Source organism: Puntigrus tetrazona, chromosome 2 (genome assembly GCF_018831695.1).
Source record: "Puntigrus tetrazona isolate hp1 chromosome 2, ASM1883169v1, whole genome shotgun sequence".
NCBI classification, from domain to species: domain Eukaryota; kingdom Metazoa; phylum Chordata; class Actinopteri; order Cypriniformes; family Cyprinidae; genus Puntigrus; species Puntigrus tetrazona.
In genome coordinates, this window is record NC_056700.1 from 2,615,358 (window position 1) to 2,633,920 (window position 18,563).

The following is an 18,563-nucleotide window of genomic DNA, read 5'->3' on the forward strand; positions in this document are numbered from 1 at the left end:
ATAATATATATATATATATATATATATATATATATATATATATATATATATATATATATAAACCTATTTTGACCATTCTTAGTAAAATATAGGTCTTAATTATGAGAGATGAGTTTATATCTTGCCATTCTAAAGGTTTTTTTTCTTACAATTGTGACTATATCTTGCCATTTTCCATTTCAAATTTACATATCAGTTTTTTGGTTTGTACTACGGGATTTAAAAAAAAATAAAGAGTTAGAACTGAATTAATTTTTATGTACAAACACACAAAATCACATTATTATACTGTGGTGGAAGACAGCAAAAAAAAACTGCATTAAAAAGTGATCTCAGGTCATCAACCACAGAGATTTCCAGAGCAAGCCTATAGAAACCCTTCCTCGTTCCAAGCATTCCTTCATCTAAACACAGACACTTATCAGTGAATGAAGCAAAAGGTGAGGAATGTGACCCGAACACAACGTTACACCCACAATAACACACTCATAACCGACACATCAACTAAAATAATCAAACTAAACTAAGACCAGCTCATGTTTCAGAGCGCACGCTGGCATCAGGACGACGAGGACACGAAGACAGATCAGCACTTTAGGTTATAATACAAACACGATCCCATTATTTCAGTCTCTTATCTTCAGGGTCCGAATGAGCACGCACACTATTAAGTGCAATCCCAGCTGTGCGAGTGTGTGTATATATATATACACTGCAAGTGTAACAAAAATAGTAATTAGTTCAGAGACACGGGCCACTGTCCGTTATAATGCTCCACATTCCTGGCAAGAAGCGCAGGTTACTGGATTTCACTTTAGTTCTGAGACAAACATAACAAACCATTGGTGGAGGGATGACACGTTATGAAATAGCGGTGGGAGTGTCTCAAAAAGTGACAGTAGTTCAAGTGCTCAGCCAAACTTGATAAATACAATGTTTCGAGCTCGTTTGTCAAGCAGCGGTACACAGCAGATGGTTCTTGTTGATTATCTTTAGGACGCGTATACAGACACGAACACTCATTAACTGCTTACCCTTGTGCTTTGGTGCAGTTATTCGCTCGGATCGTGTTAAAGGGTGTTTTGAAGGTCTGTGCTTCTCTGGGTCGAAGTCTGACAGGAGTCGGAAGTGTCTTGTGGTTTAAATGTCCCTTTGATCGTGATCTCAGACCTTCAGTTCCGATTTGACAGGAGCCACAAAAGAGACTGGGATCAACTTAATTCGGCTCCAAGATGGCGGAAAAATGCTGTTTCAAAATAAAAGTCCCACCACAAGTTCTTATTTAGACATTACGTTACATTACCACAAGTTAAAAGCAGGATTGCCACTTATTTGTTGATAGTGCTATTAAATACAAATGCAATAACTTTTTGTGTTATTATTTATTACAAAACACCTGCTATGCTCCGTGATATGATGGTAAATTAAACATTCATAGCATTTTCATTTTTGTTCATTCAGATTACAGTAAATGCTTTTGTTGAAAGCTCGAGTTAAGGGTTAAAGCCTTTAAATAATTTTTCTAGTCGATTTTTTATTCTCAAATGTTTTAATGTACTACTTTCTGTTCAAATTTACATCTGTGAAATTGTGTTGCATACAAATATATAAAATATATAAACTGTGCCTATAATTTATTTTGAAATTAATTATTTAATTGTATTCGTTTGGTTTACACTAGAAAATTATAGTACATCATTTCTTCGATACTATTTAAAAAAAATTGTTGGTTGAGAGAGTGAACCGTGTACAGAGCTATAATCTAGACAAATCCATTATGTACAAAATGTGGAAAATAGTTATAATGAGGAATAAGTAGGTGTGTCAAACTTTGACTGGTTGTCGGTTGTGTAGGTTGAGGAAGCGAGTAGGCTCAGGAATTGCGCTCAGGCACTTTCTCGACCGCCTAAACTGGGTCCTTCGTTCCCTCTGAGAGACTCTGGTGACCGTCCACGTGGAGATGATTAAGTCGAAACGAGGGTCATCGTGAGCTCTTAAAGAGGTAAAGACGACTTCATTCTGTAGTAAGCAGTGAATGTTATATGTACACGAGCAGGTTTGTTAGTAAGTGTTTACTTTTTGTGGTACTATTATTAAAACGGGGGATTCCGTTTGTGGAATAACGTTAGCCTGTTGAATGTTGTTCTTAAAATATTCACCGTTTATTTTAGTTATTCGTCAGCTAAGATGTGCAAATAAATCTTTCTGTTGTCACGTTTAATAAAGAAATATTATTTATTTTATATTTATATATAAATATGTAATATTCTATTAAATATGTAATAAACGTACCTCAGTGTTGGATTTTTAAAGATTATTTCTGCTCCTAGTGGTTTTAATTTTTGCAAGTACACTTTATTATTTGCTGCTGATATTATTCTTATTATTTAAAATGCATAAATGCAATACATTTATCTACGTTTTAACACCACAGTGAAAGCAGCAGGAAATGGCTGGTGCACCGTGTCACGTGTTAACACCATGAGGACCGGGAGAAACGTGTGCTTTTTGAGCTCCAGGTATGAGTTTTGTTTTTTTTAATGCATTTGAATCAACAGCTGATTTTAAATACATTTATTGGGGAAACAATTGATTAAAGCGAAGGTACTTCCAGTGAAAGGCAAGTTATACTAGATAACTGTCTTGCCTTTGTGTTGCCCATTCATTTCCCATTAGATGAATGTGGTGTCTACTTGGGCATACAATAAATCTTGACGTGGCCTAATTTGAGAGAACACCTAATTGTTTCTCTTGCTTGTGCTATGACAAGAACAGCTTTCACAGTAAGCTACATTCACAGCTTGGATCGTTTGTGTACATGTTTTAGCGATCATTTATCATTTCAGGTGAGCAGACCTGCAGCATGGACGAGGTTATGTGACGCCTGCTGTGCAGGTATGAATATTTTAATTCCCTTAACTGTTTAAAAAGATGTTTTGGTACAAATAAAGCTAATCATGCCTTTAATGTGTTACCCGTTCGTTGCTTCTCTGATGAATGTGGTGTCAAATAGGGCAGACAGTAATGCATGAGGTGGCTGATGAAAGGCATTTACATCTGTGCCTTTCAAATGCGTCATGTCATGGATATTAACTTTTTATACAATTGATGAACTCTATACTTCATAATGATGTAATCTCTAAATATGCAAAGCTTGACGCTAAATGCACTTCATCCTGTCCTTTTTCTAAAGGGTCTGTATTCAAGGAGTGATCCTTTCTAGCGGAGGTAACTTCCCCAGCATTCAAAGACTAGTGGTGAGTTACCAACAGCGGCTCAAAATGACAAGCATGATTAGTTTCAACAGTTTGTAAGGTAAAAATGCGCATGCTTGTTTGAGTTCAACAATTCAGACTTGTTCTGTACAACTGTTGCTCATTGCCAGATTTTCAGCATTCATATGTTCATGCTGCGTCCAAGTGTTTCCGTGGCTTAATATTTCTTGTTCTCTTCCAGACGCTGTTTTCTGCGCGTGTGAATCTGCGCTACATTCTTTTATAAATAAAACCTTCTGCTTAACAGCCTGTCTTTTTTTTTTTTTTTTTTTTTTTTTTTTTTTTTTTTTTTGTATGTGCGTGGTTTATGGTCTCTTGAAAAATCAGTCGAGTGTTTTGTGGTACGCAGTATTAAAAAAAGTAAATGGTCCAAACTCAATTTCCACATTAGAAATAGTTGTTCCACTTTTTGCTTGCTGACTTCTAGGGCAGTAAAAACAAATCATGCCTGCTGAATTGAAGAAAATGGTTTAATTCGGACGACTTGCTCTCATTAGGAAGTTGTGATTTGGTGCCAGAATGATTTGAAATGCTAACAAGTGAGTTTTGTACACAAAATGGACTGTGGAGAATTAAATTTTCGTTAGATTTGAAATGGTGAAACCGTTTTAGAAATACGCCTCTTAATAAACGTTTACACAATGTTTGAATTGAATGTATACATTTCAACCATCAGTTTCAGAGAAATGAAATGTAGCGTCTTTTGCAATCGCTCTTTACCTGTAGTTGATATTTTGGTGAAAAATTGCACTGGCCAAACATTAACCACGAGTTATTCAATGAAATGTGATCTTTTATGCATTGGCTATTCACTAACGTGAATGACATGTAGGTTAGAAAGGCCAATTTGCGTTTACTTGCAAAACTTTGAAACCTTTAGTATTACAAATGATTTGTCTTGTGCGTGTCTCAGATAGCCGTGACCGTTTTAACGTACTTGATAAACATTTTTGCGATTTATAGTGCTGCACATAACCGGCATAAATAAAATATACAATGGTGAATAAAGATCTGATAGTTTTCTGTACACCTGAAAAACGACAAAATGCACAAAAAGACATTCTGGGAGTTTATATGAGCATTTGATGTGACTAATGACTGAACATTTCCCTGGTGTTAACACCATGTGACTTGACTGTTATATGATGCAGAAGTCAAATCAGCCTGCAAACCACAGTAATTATAAACCAGGTCAAGTCATTGTATTGTCTCTAATTTTATCTAACCTACTTTAATGTGAACTATATACAGGTTGAGCTGTATCAAGGGATAAAAAAAATGATTCATTAACGTGCTACATAGCAGATACGTACCAACAAAACATTGGCTGATGCATAAACAATTAACATAAAGTGCAAGGTTTTTTCTCCATATATTTAGTTTGTATTACTTTTTATATTTCACTAACAGTAGCTGATTACAAGTAATCTTTTACGCAGTCAGATTACAAAAAAGTAACACTTGTAATAAAGTCTGTTACATTTTAAAATGCTCAAAATCAGAATCAAGTTTTTTTTTAAAACCTAGAATTAATGTAATGTTTAATGCATTTTATGATGTTGATAAATGGAATGTTTTTTATTTCTCTTTTATAATAAGGGTTTATAAATAACCTTATATAATAATCGAATTCAAATATGTACACAAGCAAAGATAATCTAAAAGTAATCAAAATGCATTACCCGTTACACTACTGACGTTTTTCATCATAATTTACAATCAGTAACGGATTGCAATCCACCCAGCACTGTTTACATGGAATAATAATTTTATAAGGATTTTATAAATGTTTTGTCTAGCTATTTAAAAAAAATTGTTTTTTAATTTTGTTGATATTTAACTGAACGATATGTGAAATAACATTTTAGAATCGGATAGCGCTTCAATTATAACATCCACTGTATTCCCATCTTTATTCTGAATTTAAATGATTCATATGTAGGCTACTTCAATGATATGTCACAGTTTACTCCTAACTGAACATACAGTTGTGTCCTCTTTCAAAGTGCTGTTTTTTTATCTCTATGTATGTGATTCTATAGCTGATATTAGACACTGACATATATTTAGACGCATTCTCCCTGCCTAGTGGACAAAGCAGGCCCCGTTCACCCCGCTCTCCAAATGGCATCCGTTCAGTAGAATGACCCCAAGTAACTTTTCCGCAGCTACCACCCCTCTCCGCTAGAGGGAGCGCGTTTCCCCGGGCACTCGGCGTCAATGAAAGCAATACAAAACCCGCTGCAAGGAGAGCGCAGGGAAGCTCTCCGAGGAGCCGCGGCATTCCTGACCAAAATAAGCTTCTTCATCGCGCGTTTCACGCACTGTCCTCCGCTCCCACACGGCGGGACGCGGCGAAATAAGAGCATGGGTCGCTGATCGCCTTTCGGACCCGTCGGCTCATGGGATATTCGCGCTGATACAGAAGATTCCTGGGAACTCCGGAGGAAGGCGAAGAAAGAAAGAGAGAACGGGATTAACCAAAAAAAAGTCAACTGGCGGGCGAAAGCGAGCAGAAGCCCACTGTGGAGGGGCATCAGGGTCGCCCCTGCGCCGGATGACCGCCGTTCACTTCTCCCCAGCGGTCTGCGATGGGGGAGACCAAAGTTATCTACCACCTCGACGACCAGGAAACTCCATACCTGGTCAAACTGCCCATCCCTGCCGAAAGGGTCACCCTTTTGGACCTGAAAAATGCCCTCAAGAAACCAAACTACAAGTTTTTCTTTAAATCCATGGACGATGACTTTGGGTGAGCCTGCCGTACATTTAGTTTTTTGCACTTCTGCGTGCATTTCTCGGGTTTGGCGTACAATTCCAGCTCTTTTTCTCTCCTCGTTTGGTTCGTGGATCGACTGCCCTGATTTTTCAGAGGCCGATTTAATGTGTTTTATTAGTTGTGTTGGAAACAACTGTGTGTGTGTGTGTGTGTGTGAAAGGAGAGTCAAACGAGCGGTGTGTGTGTGGGGTTCAGCGGGGGTGAACGTTAGGTCCTGTTCAATTGACGACGGCATCCATTTTAAGGCTGGATTACTCTCAAATATGGCTTTTGGCCTGTCGGTACGAGCTTTGGGTGCAGTTAGTTACTTAGTTAGTTACTGAATGGTTGGTAACCACAGTCAAAGTATCACAGGAGGGAGTAGTTCAGTATCCTTTCTTGAATGTTCTTCAGCGTCGGTCTAAATTACCATGACTACACAAAAACCGTTCTTGGTTTTGGGGTTTCTTTACGCTTATTGTGTTGGGATCCGGTTCCTGAAGTATTTTCTTTCTTTTTTCCCCCACAAAGCAGCTCCGCGTCGGAACATTTACGGGCGAGTATCGCCGAAACTGAACCGTTTAACTAACGCCGAGGAATTTTTCACCTCGATTCAAAGACGCAGAAGTACAGTAGAATCTGTTTGAATGCGCAGTGCGCATGCGCCGTTCAGCCGCCATATGTCCCCCAAACCCCAACATCCCCCCAAATGATGAAAACATTCGAGGTGCGTTTATATGGAATTTTTGGACGCTCTTAACTTTATGGTGTGGTCTTGGTCATTAGCCATAGGCTCACTTTTCCAAGGTTTTCATTCCTTAAACGCGGTTTGGAGCCCGCGTGAACTCTCTGACCTCTTGTTCAGGCCTTCATTATGTCTTTAAAAGCAAACCCTGAACACATATTTGGATAAGTGGACCAGGGTTGCCGGGACGTGGAACATTTGGAAGCGTCTTGTTATTTTTATCCCAATATCGTGTAATTTTAGAGTACAGCATGGAAACGAATCAAAAGCAGCAACGTTTTCAAGTCGTGCTTTGCGTTTAAACATAATTAATTGGATATTCGAGTAGTGTTTGCAATGTCTTTATTGGAGATCTTGTATGTATTACATTATGATTATCGAATGAATTAATTAAAATCTGGGCAGCAATATTTCTCGATTGACTTAAAAATAAAATAAGGAATAATTCTCAATCATTATGACTTGTTCGAAAATGAATTGTTCAGAACGTTTTTTTTGGGCATTTCCTTCATATCTTGGTATTATTGCTATACATTGTTCTTGATGGTGCAATATTTACTTGTACGTTGATTGAAGTAACTGGAAACTTGGCTTCATTTTTGTTTTCAGGTTTAAAAGTGCATTATATGTGTATAATGTTACCTGTATCTAACCCCTAGCTTGTGAATAGGTCTCGTTTGGAGAGCTGGCTAGTGTTCTTGTCTTGTCTGTCTGTTGCATTAGGCGAAAGAATGTTGACTTGGAACAACTGCAGGCAGTGACTGTGGAATGCCCTGATCGCTTCAGTGCTGGCAGCTTTACAACCTTCCCCAGTGAAATATGTCGTAGTTTGATCGTCCCGTTCCCCTCCCTTTAACTCCCCTTCAAAAAAAAGTTCATTAAAAGCTTAAAGATGTTCGTCGTTGAAGGGCAGTCTCCGATTTCTGCCAAATGGAAACGAATAGCTCAATTGAATCTGTCTCTATTGATGTTTTGCACAACAAAGAGTCTTTTTACACACTTTTAAACGCCGTTATTGGATTAGAGCGTTTGTGAATGAACCCGTTTTAACATAAAACGGGTATTTTGTGTTAAAAACCAATAGTATAGATTAAAGAAATAATCTGTTGTAAAAATATTAAGCATCTGCAGCACAGTTTTGAATGCCACAGAAAATAATGCTGGCTTGTCCCTTGTTTTGTGAAGGATATTTCACTTTTGGAAAGTTGACATTCTGTACAGCATGATCCAACTATACCTATTTATACGATGCAGTAAGATTTATTTATGTGTTTTAAAAGAACTCTCTTATGTGCATTTATTTGGTCAAAAATATAGTAAAAACAGTAATTTTGCAATTCAACATAATGGGTTGTCTAATTGAATATATTAAAAGATAGTCATTCTAATATCTAACATGCGTCTCATGAATGTTATCGGTGTAGAATAATTTTTTTCCCCAGGATTTTTTTGTACGAGTAGAAATTCAGTGTCAGTGTAAAAATCCCTTTTGTTACTTTCAATTTAATGCATCCTTGCTAAATGAAAGCATTAATTTCCATCAATAATAATAATAATAATAATAAAACTTACTGACATAAATGTTTTGCATATAGTGATTATATACCGTGCATACGATAATTCAGAGCAAATATGTAGTATTTGTGCTTTTCACGACATTGTTTAATTTTCAAGCATCAGTCCTGTATAGAAATATTAAAAAAAGAAAAAGTCATGGAAAGGAAACTACACATTTTGTAGTTTTACAAACTGATAATGGAATGGAATCGATCTGTCACAGTCTTGGTTGTAAATCAAACAGGTCTTTTCACACAGCTCTGCGAACTTTCAACTTTGTAGCGGTACGATCTCGTACAGCTGAAATATCTTTGAATTCTTATCTGCTGGAGTCCCCCTGCGTTCAGCCCTTTGTGTGTTCTGTGAGCACGTGTGTGTGCATGTTCATCTGATTTATGCGTTTCTGATCCAACCCGTCCTTTCTTTCATCTAATGGCATTGTCTCATTTATGTATTCTAATTTATTCCCAGACACACTGGGGATCTCTAAAGCTGAGCTTTCTTTTTTTTTTGCAGTTCTGTGGTTGGAAAATAAGACCTGTCTGTTCTGATTCTTTTCTTTATTTCTCTGTTTCTCGTTTCTGCAGGGTGGTCAAGGAGGAAATCACTGACGACAATGCGAAACTTCCCTGTTACAATGGCCGCGTGATTTGCTGGGTGAGAACAGAGACACGCACACATCCCATCCAGTCCTGCATCTTAATTCCCTGGTGCTCCTTGCATAATAGATCAGCCTTTTAATTCAGCCCATTGCTGGTTCTCTAGAGTGCTTGCTCTGCTGTATTTGTATTTTTCAAAGAGTCTGCCAGTCATTCCTGCTTAAGGTTCACTTCGGTCTGATGCAGCTAAATCAAAGACTTTGGTCTGCCGCATAAGCTTTGTCTTATGAGCAACTCATTTATATTTAAATGGCATGCAACCGTCTTTTTCATTTTGAATGACGGCAGGAACAAGCGCACAATTAATATATTACTATTTAAACAAAGCACACATGTGGACACATGGCCAGGTGTACATTTTTACTGGAAAGTTACACCACACAACATTTTTAGAGTTGTTAACTTTTTTTTTTTAAACCATATGAAACCTTGTTTTTACTGTTCCAATAGCAGCCCCTAGTGTCGGAAGAATGAATATGCATTTTCGTTTAGACCAATGCGAAAAGCTCAACAAGTGGGTGGGCTATATGCTAATGTTTCCCGAAAGGGCTTGGGATTCTTTTAAAAATGACTCTTTTCAATGTTTCGGAGTCGACTCTTTTGAGAGACAATAACAGTGCACTTTCCAGGATGTCTTATACTCTGCATTTGCATTGTTTTTCTCAACAAGAAGCCGTTCTGATAAGCTGTAACTCTGTTAAACCATGTAGTGAGTCATGTCCAACCACTTCAGATTACTGTGAGCTGCATATCAATGTTTCTTCATGTGTCTTGATAGCTGGTGTCGTCAGACGGCTCCCACTCAGACGGATGCTCGGTGGCGGAGAGTCAGTCCGAGCGACCGCCGTCTCACGAGAGAAGCCAAGGCATTGGAGATTCCAGACCCCCGTCCTTCCAGTACGCCTCTTTTGTACAAATGATCAGATCGAATAGCAAGCTGGCAGTAAAACTTAAAACGAGGATCATGTTCTCACAGTCTTCTGTTTCTGTACTCTTTAATTTTCTCTGGCACACAGTCCAAAGGCTGCAGGCAGCCGGCACGGTGTGGACGATGAAACGGAGACTGATTCGGTCGTGTCGCACAGAAGGGAGAGGGACAGATCGCGCAGGAAACACTCACATGAGCACTCTGGTGCGTGTCGACGCTCTTTTCTCACTGGACATGTCTTTCGATGCCATGTTTAGTTGAGTTTTTCAGTAAAAGTAAGATTAGTTGATATTTGGAACAACTGAGCGTTAATGTCTGAGGTACTTCATCTAGGAGGAAGGCAGAATGGCTACTCGCGAGGCGGCAGAGGCATGGATCTGGGAGGTTATGACATCTGTGACAGCCGTTCTTCCCTCATGAGCAGTGAACTGGAATCAAGCAGCTGTTTTGACTCGGATGACGGCTCCACCAGCCGGTGAGTTTCACAGCATTTGCTCGTCCTCAATATGATTACGATCACGGCGAGCGCCTGTGGTTTAGTGAGGTTTTTCAGAGCTCTGGTTTGACTGGCAGGCTTGGGTAATCATCGCTCTTGTAGAGATTTTGGTAACGCTTTATTTCGATTATTCTACTTGCAATAAGACTTCTCTACCCCTGAAAATATTCCCCTAAGCTATCATGCAGTCGGTAACTTTAATGGTTTAACGTTAGCAAACCTTACTGATTTTTTTCAACTGAATTTGAACACATGATTGAATCTAACATAAAACAAATGAGTACTTTTCATTAAAATCTTCGTTGATGCGCGCTTGAATTGCACGCTTTCACAGCAAGTAGTGCGAATGGCCTCATGAAAGAACACAGACTGGCTGTATTGCACTTTAGTTTGAGCAGAATATCTCAGTAAAGATCGCTAAACTCCAACTGCCTGTGTTTTCAGCTTTTTTCCAGTAATGTAGTATATGTTTACTTGTTTATACTATATTGTGGATAGTAAAGATACACAAGAATAGTAAATTCTGAAATTGTAAAACTGTCCTTGTAGGGAAAAAATGATTAAAAATACATGTTTTCTTTATATGAAAGTGTAACAATGCTAGCAGGTTTTCTATAATGCATAAGGGTTAAGGTTGGGTTATGGGATAGAAATATAGTTTGGTCAGTATAAAAGCAATGGAGGTCTAGGGAAATTCCCCACAATTCACAGGAACAAGTGTGTGTGTGTGCGTGTGCGCATGTTTGTGCGTGCGTGGTTGCCAGGTTGAGAAAGTTATGTAACCACTGGGCAGAAAATGTATCGATATAAGAGAGAAGCTCTGATTGGGGATTTTAACTCTTGACATCTGGCAACCGCGCAAGCCTGTGGAGGCTTGTACTGAAAGCAAGATAAAGTAAATGCCAAATTAAAATGAAATATTTGTTGGATAAACAAACCGTAAAGATGTTACCACATACGGGTGACGGACTTAATTTCTGCGCTTCCCACCCCTAGCGATCAATAATGTTTCGCATTGCCTGTGACTCAAAACAAAATGAATTTTTTCGAAGCTCATGCAATCACTATATTGTGCCATCCGTTCTGCAGTTTCAGCAGTGTTACAGAGCAAAGCGGCTCGTCCAGGCTGATGAGAAGACACCGCCGGCGGAGACGCAGACCCAAAGCCCAGCAAATGGAGAGGGTGAGACGGCAAGCAGAGCTCTTAAGTGTCTAATGCGATATATAAAACCATACTGAATCTTTCTCTTTCTTTCGCCAGTCTTCATCTTTCAGTAGCATCACTGACTCCACTATGTCACTGAATATCATCACTGTCACTTTAAATATGGGTGAGTCAGCGTTCGTTTTTTTTAACTAGATATTTTGCCTGGAAACGACGACCAAAAAACTAAACTAGAAAAGCATTTTTTGCAGTGTTATTGCTTTAATTAAATTGGTTCTGTATGATTAAATTTATTAAAGGCACATGTTTTTAAACCCAATAATTTTTTTTCTGCCTGAATAACATGATATTACAGATGTGCAAATATGCATATTATTAAAGTCCACTCTCGCTTTACCTCGTTTAGAGAAGTATAACTTCCTGGGCATCAGTATCGTGGGTCAGAGCAACGAGCGCGGAGATGGAGGCATCTACATCGGCTCTATAATGAAGGGTGGAGCGGTGGCAGCCGACGGGCGGATCGAGCCGGGTGACATGCTGCTGCAGGTGAGGACTGGATGAAGACGCGTTCAGGATAGCAATCTGACACAGACGCTGGTTGTATCAGTTCAAATTTCGTTTTTTTTTTCTCACAGGTGAATGACATTAACTTCGAGAACATGTGCAACGACGATGCCGTACGAGTGCTGAGGGAGATCGTGCATAAGCCTGGGTGAGTCATGTTACAAAACATTCGTGTTGTATGGGATGTGTGCAGCTTATTAACAAAAGCGTGTTAACAGCTGCACCGATTATTACTTTTTAAATTTTTTTTTTGCAGACCCGTGTCGCTCACTGTGGCCAAATGCTGGGACCCAAACCCAAACAGTTGCTTTGCTTTGCCGAGGAGTGAGTCAGTTTTTTTCACTCTCGCACACTCGTTTACACAAATGCAACAATACAGAGTTATTATTTTTGGGGTTTTTTTTGGAGAAATGCGCCACCAAAGATTCCGATTCATAAAATGTATGGCTTTCTGTTGACGAAGAAGTAAATGTTGGCGTTATGAAGCTGACAATTATGTTTTGCAACACACAAATTAAGTATATTTTAAAATTAATTTAAATAGAAAAGGGTTAAGTGTACAAATATTTCATGTTTTTATTTTTGGTTAAATATATGCGTCCTTGCTGAGCATAAAAAAGTCAAATTTTACTCCGTCTGAACCCTTGTAGAGTATTGTGTACGTATATTGAAATCATGTCATGTTGTAATATAATAGATTTAATTATAGCATGAAAATGGCTATTGATAAGAAGAACCAAACTTTAACTTTACAGCCAATTAAGATGTACTTTTAGTTTGATCAACAGGGTTTAGGTAGGTCTTGATTTTTAAAGGAGCCTTATAAACCCGTCTGTTCTGTACTGCTTTGTTGAGTACTGGTTGTCTTCTGTCCCAGGCGAGCCCATCCGGCCCATTGACCCTGCAGCCTGGGTGTCCCATACGGCAGCCATGACGGGTGTCTATCCTCCCTACGGCATGAGTCCCTCCATGAGCACGGTCACCTCCACCAGCTCTTCCATCTCCAGCTCCATCCCAGAGACGGAGAGTAAGAAATCTGATCTTCACTTGTTATGGCACACAATTTAACATTTCTTTAATCCCTTAAATCATGGAAAAGTTGCTCTGTTTATTTTCAGACTTACCGGTTGACCTTGCGGTTGACAAAATAGGTAAAAAAAAGTCCTAGTGACTTAAATGGACGGGACTTGAGTCACGTTTAGATATTTGGGTGTGGAACGTGGAACTTGGGAGGTCCTGGTTTCTGGCCACCAGGCAGATGCTTTGTGTTTCGTGCTTTTGTAAACCGTGTGTTGTTCTTCTCGCAGGATTTGATGACTACCACCTGTCCGTCCACAGCGACATGGCAACAGTTGCAAAAGCAATGGCCTGTCCAGACTCGGGACTGGAAGTTCGAGACAGAATGTGGCTGAAGATCACTATAGCCAATGCTTTCATAGGTCAAGACACACTTTTTAGTGCTTGCAATTACTAAAGGTGTTTTTAAACGAGAGTTTGCATCAGTTTATTATCTTCTTATATTAGTCGACATGAAACAGACGTTTTATCATTACATCATCCCTACTTCTAATGTGAAAAAATTAAGAATGACAATAAATGTCGGAGTGAATTGATTTTGTCCATTAAGAATTGATTGGATATTTGGATATTTAGTTTGAATGACAAGGAATATTGTTGATTATTGTAAGGATGGTAAAGATAGCATTGCATTACAGAGATACTGAGAACGGTCAAATTAGCACTAAATTATTATTTTTTTATATTAAGAATTATTTTTTTAAATGCATGTCATTTGATTAGATTTATTTTAAAAAAATTATTGTTAGTGATACATCCATGTGTATATATATATATATTTTTTTTTCATAACTGGATTTAGTAAAATGACACATGCCGAGTTTCTCCAGTCATTTACAGCATCCCTTTGTGATCGACCCAGCACAAAAAATTAATTCGCATTCATTTTTAGTGCAGCTGCTAAATCCAAAATCCAGTCATTAACAGATGCATAGAACCAATTAACTCCTGCATTTATTTATTTATAATTTTGCATTTTTTTCCACATATAATTTCGTAGATCACAACAGGGAAGAAAAGTACTTGATGGTACTTGTACTTGTTGTCTTACAGGCTCTGATGTGGTTGACTGGTTGTTTCATCACGTGGAGGGCTTTGCAGATCGCCGTGAAGCACGAAAGTACGCCAGCAACCTGCTGAAGGCCGGCTTCATCCGCCACACGGTCAACAAAATCACTTTCTCAGAGCAGTGCTACTACATTTTTGGAGATCTTTCTGGCAGTAAGTACTTTCAGCACCCCGTTCAGCCACAAACGAAGTCCGAGTGGACCTATAGTTTGAATATGCGACACGTGATTTGCCATTTGAGAGCTGCGGTTTTAAATTTCAGTCCTCTCAAAAAAATTCCTTTTAGAGCCTAGACACGCAAAACCAACACAAAGGAACTAGCAGCGATTTAGGCCAATGTGAAAGTCACATGGAGTGACAGCTTCCATATGCATTCGTTGCATGTAAAAAGCAGCTCAGAGATTCTCCTAAACGTCTCCTGTCGTGCTTGACGGAAGAAAGAGTAACTGCGCTTCGGAAGGACGGATTACCACAGTTTACGTTTGGTACTTGTTCATCGTAAATTGAAACAAAACGACTTCATTCTTTCGTTGCGCGCTAGTAAGGGCTGTTTGGATTTGAGTTGTTATTCCAGTTGTTCAGAATATGAAAAAAGTCATATTCTGTTTATGTAGTTGTATAAATATTCCAGTGCTGTGTTTAGTGCGCTCCTGCCTGTACAAGGGAAAATTTTTATTAAATAATTTTTTCTCCTCTTTTATTTGGTTTAAGAAAATGAATATTATGATAGTTATTTTTAGTACATTTTCAGTGCATTTTACTATATTTTTAGGTATTTTTTCATCAAGGATATCGCAAATTCATGTAGTCACGGTTACTAATCACGCGTGACGTCAACTTAGTCATGGGAAAATAGGTCATCACCGAAATGAAGGCTAGTCTCTGTGCCGTCCCTCTGATCAACATGAGCATGTTTTATTGTAGACATGGCCCATCTCTCTCTGCATGACCATGACGGATCCAGCGGCGCGTCCGATCAGGACACTCTGGCTCCCTTGCTTCACCCCGCTGAAGCTCCCTGGCCGACCGCGTTCCCTTACCAGTACCCGCCGGCCCATTCCCTCCCGGATGCGGCTCACAGCTACTCTGAAGCCGGTGGAGGAAGCGCAGGCAGCCAGCACAGCGAAGGTGAGTCGCCTCCAATCACGCTGCTGACTAGGGCTGCCCTCAACTACAGGGTTTCGTTGTCGGCTGGTCTATCATTTCAAGCATTACGGTATTAATAAACCGTTTGAGCCTTTAATTGCCTAATAAGAGCATGCATAAATCTTGTCGCAGCACACAAACAGAAGTAGCGATTATAAATATGTTAGAGGGAAAACAGACACGGCAGAAAGCGCATCGTTTGCTTTCGTCGTTTTACAAAAGCGCAATGTTTTATTGTTTTGAGTGCGCAGAAATACTGTTGTTACACATTTAAAAGGTCCGTGTGACCAAAAATGTAGGCGCCGTTCAGCTCCACACTTCACGCACAGTACAACAGCGCACTCTGCTGTTCTTTTAATATTGAGAACGATTTTTAAAAATATATCTTTATCAATATTTTTTTAGTTATCGTCCTCGGTGTGAACAGTCCTAATGCTGACGTTTAGGGATGCACTGAAAAAATATTCTTGGCCGAAGCTGGACAAAAAGATATTTTGCCTTTTTTTTTTTTTTTTTTCGCAATTGCATAAATTAAATAGCAAAAATGTTTGTTTTTTTTCCTGTTTGGCTAGCGTAAAAAATATAGCTATATATATATATATATATATATATATATATATATATATATATATATATATATATATTTTATTATTTATAAATAAATTTTAATTTATTTAAAAAAAAATGTATTTTTTTTTTGCTATTTTCAGCCGAACAATTTTGTTTGCCAAACATTCGTTGCATCTCCAGTGACGCTCTCGCATTAACCTTGCCGTCCGCAGGGAGCAGCGGTTCAAACTGCAGCTGGAGCAGGACTGAGGGGAAACCCGCGGCCGGAGACTTCAGGTTAGGAGGAGGAAGCGAAATGGGCGACGCTCATGACTTTGACTTCCGCAGAGACCGAGCCCCCAGCGAGCGCTCGGTGCCGCCCAGCGAGGGCAGCGTGCGCAGCTCCCGATCTCACAGCTACAGCCTGAAACAGGGGTCCGCGCGGGCCGGCCCGGGGTCGCCGTCCGGACGCCATCTTGCCAGCATTCCCCCCGAACTCACGGGCTCCCGGCGCTCGTGCAACACAGCCAACGGGGAGTTCTTCGTCGACATCATGTGACTTGCAAGCAGAAGTGCCCAGAACTGTTTTTTGCCTTACGAATTACAAAAAAAAAAAAAAAAACGTGGCCTACTAGTGCAGCCGATTAGAATTAGGATTAGTGCTGACCTAAAATTCAGTAGCTTGTGAGCCCCCGACATCACTTAGGTCTTAGAAATTAGTCTAATGAAGCATAAGCGAGCAATTCGTGCTTACGATAACAGATCAAGACGTTTTACTAAATGTACTATATCACCTCAAAATAACTGGGACATGTGCTGTTGGAGAAAATGGAATGATGGGAGAAAAAAAGAGCGAGGTTTTGAGAGAAATAGCAATAATTGAATGGGATTTAGTTACTACACTATATGGGTGTGAGGATTCATGGTGAATGTAGTCCAGCCAAGGACATAAATGTCAAATTTCCAAATTTCTGTTGCCCTTGTATTTGGAGGTTCTTAACCTTTTTTTTTTGCCCTTTTAAATTTTTACTCTCTGTAAATGTCTCCTGCAGATATTTCATTATTCATGAATCTTGTTTTTACTGAGAATATATTTTTCAGTGTTTGTCAGCTATATTGTATTGGGAGAAATTTTTGAAGTACCACGTTAAGGAGATTTTTTTTTTTTTTTTTAATTTATAAATATAGTTTTATTGTGACCTGCTTGGAGTACGCTTGTGTCCGTGTGTGTGTTTTATGGGTTCAGCTCGAGGAATGTCAAGGTTCTCGTCTTCATCTGGAATCCAGATGTTCCTGAGTTTGTGTCTCTGTCCACGTCTGCTTCGATTGTTTGTCAGCTAATAATCTCCAACCTTTTAAGAGCTTCGAAAGGTTGTCTGGTAGCTTTGGGTATTTGTTTGGGACGATTTGATTAGGAAGTCTCTGAAGGCTAATGTGTAATGTTTTCTGAGTAATTACAGGTGTATAGATGAGCATATAAATTGAATGTATTCAGTTTCTGTGTTAACTCTCCCACAACAGGATGTCAAATCAAATAGGCTTTTGAAAGTGTGGAGGGGGAAAAAAGCACTGTTGTCACTGTTTCATAGCTAGTAAAAAAAATAGCATTGGGAAAAACCATTTTAAAAAGCATCACAGAATGGGAACCGAACAAGTAACACCGCTTTTTGTGGCCAAAACCAGAGTAGAAGAAAGGGCCGAGCGAGGACACATGGAAGGTGTCTCAAAAACAAAACATAAACCAACGAAATAATGGTAAGTCACAATAACGAGGACACCAGGAGCATAAATGAAAACGTGATCCAAAGGTGAGAACAAATATGAGAAATATGCGTATTAAACTTTAGTACAAAACACAGCAATGTAACTTCCCATGGAAGATCAGAAAATGCATAAGAACACCCTAAAAGATGTCCTACTAAATGGCATTCATAGGTAGGCCTACTGTTATGCATATATACATATATAAGGGTCTGGATGGCCCTTCAATCAGAGAATCATCTATTGCCTTTAAATCCGTAGTGAAATGCAAACAAGACGAGCACAAATGAGGCCAAATGAAACACGGACGGACAGCAAGAGTGAAGACACCGGGAGCGCAGATTGCTGGAAACAAAAACATTACAAATACATTTTAACCTCTATCTTCCAAACATGAGAAAAATAATATACATACAAATAACATACAGACACCCTTGGAGGAGCGTCTGAAGACCGCTTGATAAAGATCTGCTTCTGTAGAAGCAAATCCTACTGTTTCGCATTTATGGGTAGGCCCATATATTCTTCCAAAACCCACAGAACGAAGGAAACGTGACGAGCACAAATGAAACCAAATAAAACACGGATAGAGAGCAACAGCGAGGACACAGGGAGCGCAGGTGATTGGGACGCAAACATTTAGGGTGAGAAAAATAATCCACAGATAAATACCGTACAGAGCAAACTCCAGTAATGAACTCATGGTCGTGCACTTCAACTGAGATACAATAAAAGTCAATGTGTAACGTGTTCCTGCTGCTTTCATACTGTCTCACTTGGGCAAGAACAGCCAAATCTTTCATCACATAGTGAGA

General features: G+C 39.1%; 2 protein-coding genes, 1 long non-coding RNA gene and 2 other non-coding genes across 5 annotated transcripts in view; 4 read left to right on the forward strand and 1 right to left on the reverse strand.

The window, feature by feature from the left end:
* The window catches only part of pcyt1aa (phosphate cytidylyltransferase 1A, choline a), an 8,937-nt gene extending 7,696 nt beyond the window's left edge, over positions 1–1,241 (reverse strand). The window contains exon 1 of the mRNA XM_043253964.1: positions 1,035–1,241. The gene's annotated coding sequence lies outside the window, so the exon portion shown is untranslated. The remainder of the gene's footprint in view (positions 1–1,034) is intronic.
* A 608-nt stretch (positions 1,242–1,849) lies between these two features.
* Positions 1,850–3,521, forward strand: LOC122355548. The gene is made up of 5 exons (XR_006252229.1): positions 1,850–2,002; positions 2,435–2,519; positions 2,847–2,895; positions 3,194–3,257; positions 3,457–3,521. It is a non-coding gene; the product is annotated as an uncharacterized LOC122355548 (long non-coding RNA).
* On the forward strand, positions 2,645–2,777 carry LOC122328998. The gene has a single exon (XR_006247876.1). It is a non-coding gene; the product is annotated as a small nucleolar RNA SNORA13 (small nucleolar RNA).
* Positions 2,959–3,092, forward strand: LOC122329004. The gene has a single exon (XR_006247877.1). It is a non-coding gene; the product is annotated as a small nucleolar RNA SNORA13 (small nucleolar RNA).
* A 1,963-nt stretch (positions 3,522–5,484) lies between the features above and the next one.
* dvl3a (dishevelled segment polarity protein 3a) lies at positions 5,485–17,199 on the forward strand. The gene is made up of 15 exons (XM_043220789.1): positions 5,485–6,027; positions 8,923–8,992; positions 9,773–9,891; positions 10,011–10,126; positions 10,256–10,397; positions 11,508–11,601; positions 11,680–11,749; positions 11,990–12,129; positions 12,219–12,295; positions 12,404–12,471; positions 13,025–13,174; positions 13,455–13,586; positions 14,278–14,445; positions 15,217–15,420; positions 16,221–17,199. Exons 1-15 carry the CDS (start codon positions 5,867–5,869, stop codon positions 16,544–16,546), a joined length of 2,037 nt encoding a protein of 678 aa, XP_043076724.1. The 5' UTR covers positions 5,485–5,866; the 3' UTR covers positions 16,547–17,199.
* Positions 17,200–18,563: the final 1,364 nt, after the last annotated feature.